The sequence below is a fragment of the Montipora capricornis genome, chromosome 4 (assembly GCF_036669925.1).
Source record: "Montipora capricornis isolate CH-2021 chromosome 4, ASM3666992v2, whole genome shotgun sequence".
Taxonomy (NCBI): Eukaryota; Metazoa; Cnidaria; class Anthozoa; order Scleractinia; family Acroporidae; genus Montipora; species Montipora capricornis.
In genome coordinates this window covers 47,190,637-47,205,219 of record NC_090886.1, presented here as the reverse complement: position 1 = coordinate 47,205,219, position 14,583 = coordinate 47,190,637, and the positions used below count along the sequence as shown (strand labels likewise).

The window sequence follows — 14,583 nt, the reverse complement described above, 5'->3', positions numbered from 1 at the left end:
TCGAAAAGGCCAAAGAAGACTCCATGCTTGTGTGCGAAGTGATAGCCCCAAACTACGGGAAGGTGCTTTTCAATGCCATGGCCACCTTAGGAGAAATGGATCACGTAGCAGAAGCCGATGTTGTGCTCAAAGCCTTGATGAGCGCTTACAAGAATGCTAAAACCAAAAGCACCAAGATGCAAATTCTCAGCCTATATGCACACAAGTATTCGGTGAGCACACTGAAGAAACTTCACGCACCATATGGAAAACTGTCTACACGTCAGATACAGAGAGCGCGGTGTCATGCAAGAGCGATAGGTCCAGGCTTGGCTCCTGAGGAGAAGAAATACCATCGTGTCCGTATTGATATCAGCAAAGTTGATCATTTCGTTGAATTTATTAATCGCCCGTACTTTTATCAGGATGTATCCTACGGAACTAAGTTACTTAAGCTAGACAGTGGCCAGACAATGGAGATGCCAAACGTTGTTCGTACAGTAACTCGTTCTACAATGATTAGTCAGTACATGCAGTTCTGTCAGGAGGAGAGATTTGAACCTCTAAGTCGCACTACCCTCCTCAAGATTCTGGAAGTAAGACAAGCTTCGCAGCGAAAGTCTTTACAAGGCCTCGACAATACGGCCGCCGATGGCTCTGCAGGTTTCCATAAAATTGAATCGATAGTCGATGATCTAGAGAAAGGAGGGATGGACAGGCAATGGTGCACTGAAATCAAGGAAAGGCTAAGGAATGGGAAACGCTATTTGAAAACCAATTTTCGTGTTCATTGCAACCCTGAGGAAGCCTTTTGTCCTGATCATTGTCGCAAGTTCGCACTTAGTGACGAACAAGATCCTGACTTCCAAGAGAAATGCTCCCATCAACATACAGAAAGCTGCAGTGACTGCCAAGACCTTCGAAACTCATTCGATGAAGTCGAAGATAGAATTCAAAGTGCCCTGTGGATTCCTTACAGCAATGAAGAACGAGAAGATCTGCTATACGACTTCAAGCTGGCAAAGGCAGATATCTTGCACTGGAAGGCGCATGTTGTTCGTTCCGTTAACCAAGAAGCGGCGAAGCAAGATCAATTGAAGATGATAAGTGTGAATCCAAATTGTGCGCTGATAATAATGGATTGGGCGATGAAGTTTCTTCAGCTTAGATATCGAGAAAAACAGTCCGACTGGTTCGGTAAGAGAGGATTGAGTTGGCACATATCGACGGTGATCACAGGCGATCTTGACGTCAGTGGAAAGCTGGAGGTGCAGTCATATGCCCATCTGTTTGATGCATGCCAACAGGATTGGTTCGCTGTGTGTTCTATTCTAGAAAACACATTAGGAGAACTTAAGGCCAAGAAGCCTCACATCACCCAAGTTTATTTGAGATCAGATGAAGCTGGTTGCTACCATAATAATTCTCTAATCGCTGCAGCAAGGAGCGTTGGTGAACGGGTTGGTGTAGACGTTTGTCGCTATGACTTTTCTGAACCGCAATATGGCAAAGACGTTTGTGATCGGATCTTGTGCCCTATGAAAACATGCATCCGCCGTTTCTGCGACGAAGGACACGACATTCTGACAGCGGGGGACATGAGAAGGGCACTATCTGAACGACCAGTGAAGGGTACCTCCGCATTTGTTTGTGCGGTTGACGAAGCGAAGTTAAGCCTAGAAGTGAACAAAATAGATGGTTTCAGCAAACTGCACAACGTCCAGATTGACGAGAAAACTATTCGTGTGTGGAAGTCCTACAGAATTGGGCGTGGCAAGGAAATCTCACTCGACCAGCTGGTGACAAGAGATCAAGGGGACACCTGTCTCATAGTTAAGGAAGAGTTTTTCCCTATTCATAATTCACGTGTATACCAAAGCAGAGATTCTGTGGCGGAGGATTCAGATGAAGGCAATCGTCATCACGATTTGGACAATTCGGACATTGAAATTTTTGAATGTTCGGAGCCTGGGTGTGGGAAGAGTTTTCAGCTGTTTTCAGAACTTGAAGCGCATTTAGATGTAGGGGATCACTGCGTTGAGGCTGAAAGACAGTCAGAAACGCTTTACGATACGATTCGTAGAGATTGGGTGGAGAGATTTACCACAACAGTCAACATCACTGAAGATGAACCTTGCGAACCTGTCCACCAGAGTGAAAGTGAACCGGCGCCCACCACGAGCTGTGTTATTATGGGCTGGGCCCTAACCAAGCAACGAGCAGGATCAACTAGATTCCCCGAGAAAGTTAAAAACTACCTGACGGCAAAGTTTGACCTCGGAGAACAGTCAGGGCTAAAAGCTGACCCTCAGCAAGTTTCCAATGATATGCGGAAGGCAAGAGATGAGCAGAACAGAAGGTTACTTGAGCGAGAAGAGTGGTTGACTAAAAGCCAAGTGCAAGGGTTTTTTTGCAAACAGAAGAAGAAAACAAGCACCCTCACCTGAAGGTGTGCAAAGTTCAAAGGAACTCTTTCTAGAGGAAGAAGAAGAAGAGCGACAGCGGCTGATGGAGCACATCAAAGAGGAACTGAGGCCGCAGCATCCCCTTTCATACGACGCCTTCAACTTGTGCGAGTGTGCGAAGAAAAATAAGCTGCATCAATTTAACGTGACACTGCTCAAGGATATATTGCGCATTTATGAAGTACCATTTAAATCAAGAGACAGAAAAAAGGACCTGATAGATCTATTGATGTCATTTGTTCAAGAATGCAAATGCTTTAATTAGAGCACTACTGGCATGTAAGTCCATTCAAATCTCAACAAGTTACATCGTCTGGAAATAAGGAGGCAAAACCAATGCAAACTGAACTGTTTTTGTGCGCGTGTGTGTGTGTTTTGTATTTTTCATTTTTTGATGAATGACTAATAGTTGTAAAGCCATTTGTTGGGTACTGATTGAACCCTTTCAACCTCGTCGAACTCACCATCTAACTTTCCACGGGTCGTCTAATCCAGACCGCGCCCTGTTTTCTCAAATGACTCGTTTGCCGCCATGCCGTAAACGTTCAAATTAAAGACGCAAACTACAGTAAGCTAAATGTACCGTGATATTGCCAGCCAAGAGGTGGTATTTCATGAAAATTTACGATGGCATCAATGCAAATAACATAATTTTTTCCTCTTTGCACCCGGCTGTTGACTGTTGCGTGTCCGGCCCGTACCAAGAACACGGCACTACGTTGTCATGAAAAAGGATTCACCGTGCTCAATGCGATAACCTACTGCACACTAGCTCAGAACATAATTCTGATCAGAAACATTATTCTGTACCCAAGTATATTGGTGAGGAACAGACCACACCAGTTTGGTTGCTAATTTGCATAAGTGAATATGTAGACGACGAGTCTCCCTCGTCTTCTCTTGTTTATTCTTCACAAACAGGCCAATTTTTGTACATGCAAGATCTTGAAGGTTGAACAGCATTTAGGATGAAGTAATTAAATTATCTATATAAATATTTTCTCAAGAGAAGGATGTTTCTCAAACTTGCGATCAAAAAATAGCTGGAACGGCGGTTCCTTTTATGTCAAAATGGCGCCGAATAATTGTGAAAATAACGAACCCTTTTACGGCGCCCGCAAGCGAGTGCCCAAAAGTTTTATTCTATGATGTGTTAGCCTTGTATAAGTACTTTCCAGCTGTAGTAGTCTTAGCTCTAGATCACGTACCACAACTGAGATATTAGCTTTCAAACGCAGGTACCTCCCGCCTCAAAAAATTCTCGGCTCAAGACAAGGTATTTTGAAACATTCATAACTCAGTAAATATTTTGTAGAACTCAATCGTTGAACCTGTGATGCATTAAAGAAGAGTTACTCTTAAATATATAAAATAATCAGCTTTCCATAATAGAAAGCAGAGCTTTGCTGGTGTCCGATATTTACAGCTAGATCGAAGGTGTTACAGACGGCAAATTGTGGAGTTCAGAGGTCACCTCGGAAACAGTCCTCTAAAAAAATGAAAAGCATGGAATTGATCAAAGTAAATGCGATATTTGTACATGGGATAGGGTAGTCGACAATCACTGAAAATATCAAGGAAATCAGTGAAGTGCGGAAATTTGCCTTATCCGTTCTTACGCGGACAGCCTCTTAAGGTTGAAATGTGATATGGGAGAAGTTTTTTAGTATTGCTCTGTAAGCTGGAAGGGTTCACAGGCCTGTTGGAAGAGTGCTTGAGTTTCAACAAAATGAGCCCCAAAATCAGTGAAGAATTGTGACGCAGTTGAATAATAAAGCAGCTGCTATTTCCAAAACGATGGAATTACCTGGTGATAAATAACGTCGTACGCGTCTTGGAGAGTAAATTTTGACTTTGCATAAACAAGACTTGGGCGATTGTGATCTTTGTTTTGACTTCGCTCATTTCATTGTCAAACTTTATAACACTTGACAGAAAAAGAAACTTACAAAAATCCGGTATCTTGCCATCATTTGACACAGATACTTCACTGTTTGGCGAGTAAACATGCCGCGGTAACTTCATCACGGCGCCCGCTGAATTCCGGCGATGTCACTTTCGATTTTGCGATTTATTTGTGCAGCCAAAACGTACAATAACAAAATTGAACGTTGCAAAAATCCCCCAAAATGTTTGTCGCTGATCGCAACTTTTTATATTCTATATTCACGGTTCAAAATAAATGTTGTTTTCATGTCGTAAATATGTTATTCTCGAGCGATCATCCTGGAAACTTCCTTCTGCTCTTTCTAAAAACTGTGTATCAATATTTATTTACTTTTGCATCAATATTTGTTTTTGCATAAAGCAAGCTAACAAAATCTGTTCCTTGCTGAGTTCGCATTTGTTAGCGTTAGTAGTATTTTCGGTCCGATGCTTCTGTTTATGAGGGGTATATTATTTTGGTCTCCCATCCAAACACTAACCGCGCCCAACAGGGCTTAACTTCAGTGAACTTCGGTATTACAAAGCTGTCAGATGCTCAGAGGGCACGCTTAAACTTGTGGTCAAAAGAAGTTTATCAACATGTCAGCCCAGAAGCCAGTGTTTCTCACTTCCCATTTATTTTCTTCAATCTTTCTGGGTTCAGTACTTTGCTAGTAACCACATGTCTTCTCAGACTATTTACCCAAGACTTCTACCATGGCACTACAATGATAGACAATACCAAAACAATATCGTGCACTGTTAGAGCTACATATACGAACGTGTGAGGACCTGTGAGCCAAAGGGCCTCGTCTGGTATGACTTCTTAATGACCGCCCAACTTGAAAAAAATTGTCTGGAACGGTGCACGTACCACAGGCAACCCAGTGTACCCTCACGGAGGGTCTCGTTACAATTGAAACCAGTTCATCATGCTGATGTCACGCTACATACTAGATCCCGCAAAGATAGACATAACGCCCACGTAATTTCTATTCAAACAACCAGTTCCAAAACATACTACCCCTGTAGCTATGTCAATTGTAAACATTGAGCGATTTTCACCGGTACATTATCTGCGTTGTTATGAATGAGCAACTGGCTGTAGAAACATTTACTTGTTTTGTTTCGTACTTGGCCAATTGAAACATAGGCGCTCGAGAGGCGCATGTGACTACTCCAGAGATGTGCAAGGGGAAAAGAAGTAGAATATTCTGTCATGTGAATAGGGGTGGCTGAATTGAGGGAATTGATTCACCACAGCTTCCACATCGATAGTTTTTCGAGCATTGAAAAATTTACGTGCGATCAAGAGAAAATGAGGGGACAAAGAGGGAGGCTCAGGGCGTTGGCCGGGATATGTCATGTCCACGAAAGTTATTTTTAGACGAGCGGAAGTCTGTCTTCCGAGACGTCCGCATGCAGTCTTGCCTCGCTCTCAGGTTTTTAGAGGAAAGAGAAAATGGCGACATACGTGGAAGGCTGATGAATATTCATCATGTCTTTTCAAAAGGCAGTATACAGGCGTTTAGACTTCAGCATTAATGCAAATAATGACCCGATGCCAAGTAATTCGAGCGGAACAACCCTGGGTTTTGTCGAAAATCCGCCATCTTCTGGGATGATTAAACGAAACATTGAAACTATCTTACCCAGCGATAGCAATGCCAACATGGATACGTCCGTTTCTGTTGGGTCTCCGGTCCAAAAGGCACCAAGAAGGAGTCCGCAGCCAAGACGAAGTCCTAGACTTGCTTTAAAGGCACTAAAAAGAGTTTTAGTCAAAAGACAAAAGCAGGCCGAAGAGCATTCGGAGGAAAAAGCCGTCGAAGACCTGCACAAATCCAACGAGGTGACAACGTTGAAAGGGCTTGAAAAATGTATTTCTAGTCTCGACAGCTCCCTGCATTGCGATTTAGAAGCAATTACGGGTCACAAAAGCAGTGTAGTTCTCAGTGTTTATCCTAGAAAGGAAAAAAGCTACACGGAACAGCTTGGAAGTTTCCAGCCAGTCCGGGTGCTGTTTGGCCCAACCGGACATTACAAGTTCCAAGTTTTTATTTATCAAACATTCGAAGAAGGAACTATTCATTTACGAGACAAGACGGCAGTAAAAAGTGTGATAGATAAGTTACGGGTTGAATCTGGTTTTGTGATGTGCCCTGGCTTAGCAGATTACGACGCGGTATAATGTCGGACAATCGTTTCCAACCTTCGAATGTGAAAGTAGAGCTTTGGCCTTGGCGACGCGCGAGTGCGGTGAAATGTAAGCTGTGGCACAAACCGCGAAAGCAGCAGTCTCTATCTTGCGACCAAGAACAAGAAGGATTGCCTGATGACAGCATGTGTGGAGAGCGCAGGTTTGTTTGTAGAAGGATGCTTGTTTTACGTGAAAATAGGACCAGCATGGACGAAAACGAACGACTGCAAAGACAACAGGCGTCCTCCAAAGTAAGGCTTTCCGTGTTGAGTCCAGTAAGCCAAAGAGCTAGACAGGATAATGTGAGAAGAGAAAGGAAGAACGTCCGGCGAGTGGTGGAGAGAATGATCAAGCGGACGTCATTCACAGTTAACGAGCAGCAAAACAGCCGTGAACTTGTTAAGCTTATTGAGTGCTTAGAATCTTCAAAAGAAAACCAAGAAGAGCTCACAAAAGTATTTGAAGAGGCCGAAAACCACAAGCCCGGCACCGGAAAAGTACTCAGGGAAATGTGGCAGATGGAAAAAGGAGCTTTCTTTAAAGACCAGAGAAAGAACGGTTAGCTAAAACATTTTGATTTTTATTAACTGTCAGCGTTTTTGTAAAACCTTAAACATGTTAACAGACTTTAAATGTGCTGTGTTTCGCCAAGTAGACAGAGATCAAAATACATGACAGACATTTTCAGTTAGCTATATCATGATTGTGTTTATTTTTTCTTGGTATTCCTATTTCGCCCTTTACGCTTGCTAAAAAGGTTTCAAACTATCTTATGTAAGATTATTATTATTTTAGTTTAAATCTGTGATAGCTGTCCTTTGTTTAATTACATGAACCTTTTACTCTTGTATGCTTGGCTTTTAGAGACCGGAAGACAAGGTAACAGATGGTCATCAGCAACAATCCGAATTGGTGGGTTTTTGGTGAGCAATGATTTAGTGACATAGATGTGTACTAGTTAAGTTAAAGTAAATACAAGATGCAGCTGTGTTAGATTGTTTTCCTGAAAATGAAACCCTGGTATAAATTTATTTTATATTGATATTTAAATTTGTATTTTGACAGGCACTTTAATGCAATTATTTAATTTGTAATTAATAATACACTCTACATCCCCCCTCAGAAGCAATAGAATTTATAATGTAGTGGGGATCTTTACATGTATATAAGTACGTCCTTTCTGTTGGGGAGGCATGGATGTTTTTTGGAACTGGTATACTAAACTTTTTGCCATGGTTTGCAGCCCAGTGGCATATAATATATCATCATACATGCAATGTCAGGTCTGTCATGGCCAGTGTCTTAATTTTTTTCATTGTGCCCTTCATTTAACAGCTCTGGCTATTTACACCAGAAGCCCTGCTGCATTTTGTGCAGTTCGCAGCCTTGGAGTACTCCAGTTACCATGCTGCAAAGAGCTTCAGCGAATCGTTAACCGCAATGCAGATGGTCCCGGAATCCATGAGCAGTGTATTGCTAATCAAAGTGAAGCTTACCAAACCTTTTGTGAAAGTAAAGTGGCCTCTGAAGGGAAAAACCTCCTTGGAATTGGAGTACTGATTTTTGATGAAACAAAGGTCAGTGGAATGTTATTTACAAATAAGTATATACTCATGAATCCAAAGTGTTGCTCGTTTGTTTTAAAATGATAATTTTGGCTAAACATGAGTGTTCAAATGAATGTAGCTTATTTATAAATGATCTCTTCAAATGTGAATATTTTCAGCACATCTTATGTCAAAGTGAGTTTTTTCCTGACACTGAAAAATAACACTGGGGTCATGCAGTGATTTGGATTCTTCAGCCCAGGCTAAAATTCTTCATGTAAACTTTGCCTAATAAACTGGGTTTGGATTTGCCATTTAATCACCCCTGGCCATTAACTTTTTTCTCTCTTGATGTATTTGACCACACAGGTGCAGTCCAAGGTTGTCTGGAATTCAATGAATTCTACAATCAAAGGTTATGCCATGAGTCCAGATGAACTCCCTTGGTTACATGATGTATTCATGAGTATAGGAGAAGATTTTGACCAACGGAGAACCTCCTACATATTCCAGTTTTTATGGAGGGACCTAACATCCAAATTTGATGTCATTGGTCCGTACTTTACATGTGCTGGTTCCTGGGACCACAAGTTTCTTCTGGAGTGTATTATGAGGACGATACAAGCCTTCACCTTGTATAATTTTCGAATTCGAGTCATTTTGTGTGATGGAGCATCATCTACAACCTTGCATTTATCAAACTGCTGTGTGGCTATGGACATGAGCAGCTGCCACTGAGTGATGGTGAGGACCCATTTGCAGTCTCGGCATCATTTGAAAACCTGTATGAATGTGATGAGGACAAGAGAGTGTTTGTTGTAATTTGCCCCTCTCACCAGGTAATTTGACTTAATTAATTAGTTCTTTTTTCTATGTAAATGAATGATATTGACAACTCACACTACATGTTCACATGTATGTATAATTGAGTTCTCACTGGATTGACAGATCAGTGATCACAACTTTGAAATAATTATGTTACACACATAATGACAATAACCCTGTTTTGGTAGTCATGCAACTCAAAAACAACATAGATTCACTTCTTGGCCTCTGGTACTCTGTGTTTAAAAGATTCTATTGCTAACCATTACTGCGATTAAATCACACTTTAAAAAAGGACTATTTGTGGATATATATGCCTGTTTCCACTCTGATTTCAGTAGAAAATGTTGGTGCCAATAACAATGTATTTTCCTATTTTCAAATGTAATGTGAAATTAAATGTTTCAACATTTTTTTAATTGAGACCTGACTGTACAAAATTAAATTCCTGTAACAAGTTTGGTTATTAGTTGGCAATTATTAAGTACCTTTTAATCCCTTATTCTTACTATTAACTTCTACAGCTCAAGAACAATATTGCTGCCCTGTATAGCTCAAGATCAAGGGGTACTAAATCTTTCCAAAACGATGGTGTCCAGTTTGGTTGGCAACCTATTATTGATCAGTATATGCGTGACCAGACAAGAGTTGAACAAAATTTGGCAAGAAGAGTTCCTGGACTGCGGTACAGCTTTGTTCACCGATACAGTTGGACTCGCCTAAATGTCCTTCCAGCAAAGATCATGCAGGTACTAGGTGTGCTGTATTTAGATGGCAGAGTCAATTGGAAAACAACATTGATTGTACAAAATAAATTAATCTAGGCAGTTCTTTTCTTGCAAAATAAAACAATCAAATGGAGATTAAGATATTTTTTTTGAAAATTTCTACGAAAATGGTCAAATTCAGGTCATGGATAACTTTGAAAAGTCATGGAAAAGGTCATGGAAAGTAATAGAATTTCAAAAGCCCAAAAGTCAGTACGAGCCCTGTGTTATTGTGTATGTTATATGTTTCTTTATTGCATTCCTTAATTTAATTCATTGTGTGATGTCCGCAAAGCAACGGTACTGTACATGATCAGTGCAATCCAGGAACATGCAAGAAAGCCTCCATTGCCTGTAGATGCACCAATGGTGGAGATGACGTGTAATTACTTGGAAGCTTGCCATCTCATCTTTGAGAAGGGAATACTGAGCCATATGACTATTTCACCCAAATATCAACGAGTTCTTGAAAACATCAAGGAGGGCTTCTGCTTCTTTAAAGATTGGTCCACATGTCACCAGAACACTGGTAAGAGAACTTAAAGCACAACAAGAATAAATTTTGATTGCAGTATTTTATTCATTGCAATGTGGGTGTGTACTTCCAGAAAACATCCATAATCCAGCCATATGAGGGATTGGTTATTCCTGGAACAGGGGTGTGTGGGAATCACTTAAGGCTGAAAACTGAAAATTTCAAATGGATATGGGGTAAAGGGCAGGGGGGCAGGTTCTTACGGTGGCCTAATGGTTATTGTGCTGGACTCTGGACCGAATGGTCTGGGTTCGAGTTCTGGCTGGGGCACTACCTTGTGTTCTTTGGCAAGACATTTTACTCCCACAGTGCCTCTCCACCCAGGTGTATAAATGGGTACTTCTGGGGGTACCCTGGGATGGACTAGCATCCCATCCACAGGGGAGTAGAAAAATAGTTCTAGAGATGCTTCACAGAAAGGAAAGCCAGATGACCTGCGACTCTGATGGGCCACTTGGCTTGTATAAAGACTTTACGTACCCAACCTACATTGTTGTGTATACATTCTGATAGCAAATCATGTAAGAAGGAATTGTTTGAATGTTTCCCCTTATTGTTATCTTCAGAGTATCCTGATAACAGCAAGAAAGCTAGACAAAGCAAGTTCTTAGCATGGCAGATAAAACACTCACATTTTTATTGCATATTAACAACAAAATAAAATTATTATTATAGCTGTTGTGCTTAGTCTTATCAATCTGTGTATGATCCTTTCTCTGTCTAGCCTTCTTGAAGAACAAGTTGCTTACAGCCTTAATTGAAAGGCAAGCGAAAGAGCATTTTTAAAATTTTCTACCCAAACTGTACACTTTTGTAAAGTGAGAAAAAACTTATTTGATGCACGTTATACAGAAACCAGCAAATTATGCTTTGCTAAACTTCAAAGTGTATGATCATGGTAAATGATAAATGAACGTTTGTTAAAAAACAATCTTAGATTCTGCAGTCTATAATGAGTATTTCAATCTAAAACCTTTTGTTTATTTAATGCTACTTTGCTTTTTTCAAAGACATGGGACCTTTTGCGATTGATGGTGTATGGCTTCCTGGATTTCAGTGAATGGTTCCTAACAGCCTATCCTAATAATTATTTTATCAGTCCACTGCGCATCAATGGTAGTGCCATTGAGTCCATTTTCAGTGTTCTAAAATTCTCAGCTGGTGGTAACCTTTCTGCAAGCAACTATGGATCTTTTCGTGGAAGAGTCATTACTGGTAGAGAGGTTATTACCAGTAGCAACTCGGAGCGTGGCTATCGTGATGATGTCATCCTAATATCTGGATCAATCACATCACGTATTGCAGAATCAGGGACATCTTACTCTGTGCAACTGGTTTATGATCCTTGTGGAATACAAGAGATGAAGCAGTTTTGTCTTTCAGCAAACCTCAGCCAGTCATCTATCGGTGGCCGTCAGGGAAGCAATGCCTGTACAATAATAGCGTCACTTGTTGGATATCATTTTGTCAAACTTGACCTGCCAGAGTTAACCTTGAGCACCTTACCAAGTCAGTGGTTTGATGTTCTTGTTGATTCAATGCTTGCAGGTAATGCTCTCCATGACCTTCTGTTTGACAGGGAAGCCAGAAACCTTGACATTGAAGATGCTGTTGAGAGCTGTGGAAATGACCTACACATTGCTAGTTATGATCAACCAATTGGATTTGACTTGCGTTCAGGTGACTTGTCACCTGTGGTTCAGACAATACAAGCACAAGCTACCCATCATCAACGACAAGCAGCTGTCCTTATCTCTGGCTTTAAAAGTGTAGCACTTTTGATCTGGGAGACTGGGGCTTTTGCTATTTTTGATTCTCACATGCATGCTCAGTTTGGAGCTATAATGTCTTATGCACCACCAGGTCCAACAAGTAGTACTGGCATTGCCTCTTGGCTTTCCAAGATGGTACAAAAGTACTTTAATGGATCTTTGGGTTTGTGTACCCTTACATTTGTAACATACAGTTGTACCTAAATAACAAGACATTAATATGTGGGCTTGCTTTTGAAGACCACAGTGTACTTGTATGATGTGAAACAATCTGGTTTCTGAGGGAAATCTGCAAATTGTAAATTTCTATTCACAGGATAATTAATATGCATAATTTTGCATTCTTATAGTTTTTGAAATGATGTTCGCAGTCAGATCTTCTTTAGTTGTTAATCTATTACATGCATATACATGTATCATAATCAATCAAGATTGTTGTTATGGATGCAAATGGTCCTGCTATTTTCCCATCAAGGTACTGAACTAGAAAAGTTACATAAAGAACCACAATGCCAGATTCACTGAAACACTGAAAGTAATACTGCGGGTTTAGACAAGGAGTTTTTTTGTCCCCTTTTGGTGGGGGATTATCCTCGTTTTGGTAGAGATTAGACCCAAACGTATGTCCCCTGTGTGTAGGGCATTATCCTTGTTTGGTTTTGCTTTGTGGCTAATGCCCCATGTTTCCCTGGGGTGGGGGTTTACAGTGACAGGTGCATAAATGAATAATTAGAACCCAGTTATACTTTTGCCTCTGGTTTCCATACAGATCTGTTTCATACAGGACCTTTAATTTGCCCTGCACTCATCAGTGTATGACCAAGAGTGATTTTATTCATCTAAGGTTACAGCTTTTGAGTCATACATCACTGTTCATGGCTGTTGCCAACAGCAACACTAAATAAATGCAACGAGTTAATTAGCAAATATAGGCACATGTAGGCACAATGAAAAATTCCTCTTGAAGAATGTTACATAAATAAGAACGTGCAACACGGACAGCCATGTATGACTCAAAAGCTGTAACCTTCGATGAATAAAGTCACTCTTGGTTATACACTGATGAGTGCAGGACAAATTAAACGTCCTGTACGAAACAGATCTGTATGGAAACCAGACGCAAAGTATAATCATGTCCTAATTATTCATATATATATATATATATATATATAATGATTCTTTGTAGATGAAATGTTCGTTACAAGTTGGTAAAATTCAAACGAACCAGCAATATTATAGAGAACACAACTGACGTAACGGTAAAAGTTTAAAAGTGTAATGCTAAACTGACATGATCAACTTGTTTGTTGAGTTCAGGTTTCAACCGCTCAATATGGAAGTTCCTGTTGATTTTGAGTTGATAGAAAGAAGTAGCATTATCAATAATTTTGAAGCAAGAAACATCACAGTTTTCCTGAGAATTTTTAGAAAAACTAAGATTCTTGAAAATATGAGTATTTTTATCCCGGAAAGGGTTCTCAATTTCACGTGTGTAGAAATGCCTGTTTGTTTCACCAACGAAGCGAGCACCACGGCCCGCACAAGTAAATTTATGTACAACACGTGATTAGAGAAAATCCGCAACGAAATCCTCTGGACTAAAATTGTTGCACAGTTTGAATGGAGTGAAAATTACTTTAACATTTAAATCCTTGCAATACTTGCTAATAATACATGAAATGTACTTTCTGGTATAAGATGAATAGAAACCGATGTAAGGTAGTTTGTAACTGGGAAACATATTACGTCTCAAAATAGTGGGTAGTGTTGTTAATTTTATATGCCCTGTCGATGAGAGTTTTAATTAACCCTACTTTGTACTGAAAGGGAGTAAAACTGAAATAATTTGTAAGTAGAGCAGTGTAAGTCTTTTTTTCGAAAAACAGACGTGATAAAAGAGCATTCATTGTTACTTGATCTCTGCTTGGATAATAATACATCTAAAAAAGGCAATTTGCCATCTGTTTCTGTTTTCATTCTAAACTTAATGTTGGGATGGCATTTGTTAAGGTATTGAAAAAACATGGCTGCATCATGAGAATTTTGAAAACAACAAATAATGCCATCTGCGTGTCTACGATAATATAACACTTGGGCACCGGTGTAGTTTTTATGCCGGTGTACTTTTAAAATATTAGAAACACCTGTGCTATCCAGACCATTTGGATAATCTAACTAAACAATTTTTGTTACACTTTCATTCTCTCTAGCAGTTCTTATTAAAGCCGGTAAATAACATGTTTATTTTTTTCCTACAGTAAATTGGTTTGCAGCCGATTACAAATGGGTTTTTTTACGCAACTTTGTCATTGCATCGGGTGGCGCGCCGTCTACTAACGATTTGTAACGAACGAGTAACTCAGATACTAGACAAGGAAAGGTGTATTAAAGTATACAAATATTTTTCGATCTACTTTATGTTAGTTGAGTTTATGTCAGCTGTTAAGTTCTCCAATGTTGTTTTCCCGTGTGAAAATTCGTGCGAAGTTTGGTTTTACTACAAAACAATTTCGGTCAGTCGTTGCTATTACAAGCACTTGAAATCAGACTTTTATACCGTAAATTGA

General features: G+C 40.1%; 2 protein-coding genes across 3 annotated transcripts; both read left to right on the top strand.

The window, feature by feature from the left end:
• Window positions 1-1,577: 1,577 nt before the first annotated feature.
• LOC138046773 (uncharacterized) lies at window positions 1,578-2,426 on the top strand. Its single transcript, XM_068893357.1, has one exon. The coding sequence runs from the start codon at window positions 1,578-1,580 to the stop codon at window positions 2,424-2,426; it is 849 nt and encodes a 282-aa protein (XP_068749458.1).
• Window positions 2,427-7,239: 4,813 nt separating this feature from the next.
• LOC138044815 (uncharacterized) lies at window positions 7,240-12,364 on the top strand. 2 transcript variants are annotated; one of them, XM_068891227.1, is made up of 7 exons: window positions 7,240-7,482; window positions 7,906-8,147; window positions 8,487-8,956; window positions 9,467-9,691; window positions 10,005-10,238; window positions 10,811-10,864; window positions 11,256-12,364. In XM_068891227.1, the coding sequence occupies exons 5-7, from the start codon at window positions 10,019-10,021 to the stop codon at window positions 12,218-12,220; spliced, it is 1,239 nt and encodes a 412-aa protein (XP_068747328.1). In that variant the 5' UTR covers window positions 7,240-7,482; window positions 7,906-8,147; window positions 8,487-8,956; window positions 9,467-9,691; window positions 10,005-10,018; the 3' UTR covers window positions 12,221-12,364. The 2 variants fall into 2 exon arrangements, with proteins under 2 accessions (XP_068747328.1, XP_068747329.1); XM_068891228.1 differs by lacking the exons at window positions 7,240-7,482; window positions 7,906-8,147; window positions 8,487-8,956; window positions 9,467-9,691 and having other exon boundaries at window positions 9,722-10,238.
• Window positions 12,365-14,583: the final 2,219 nt, after the last annotated feature.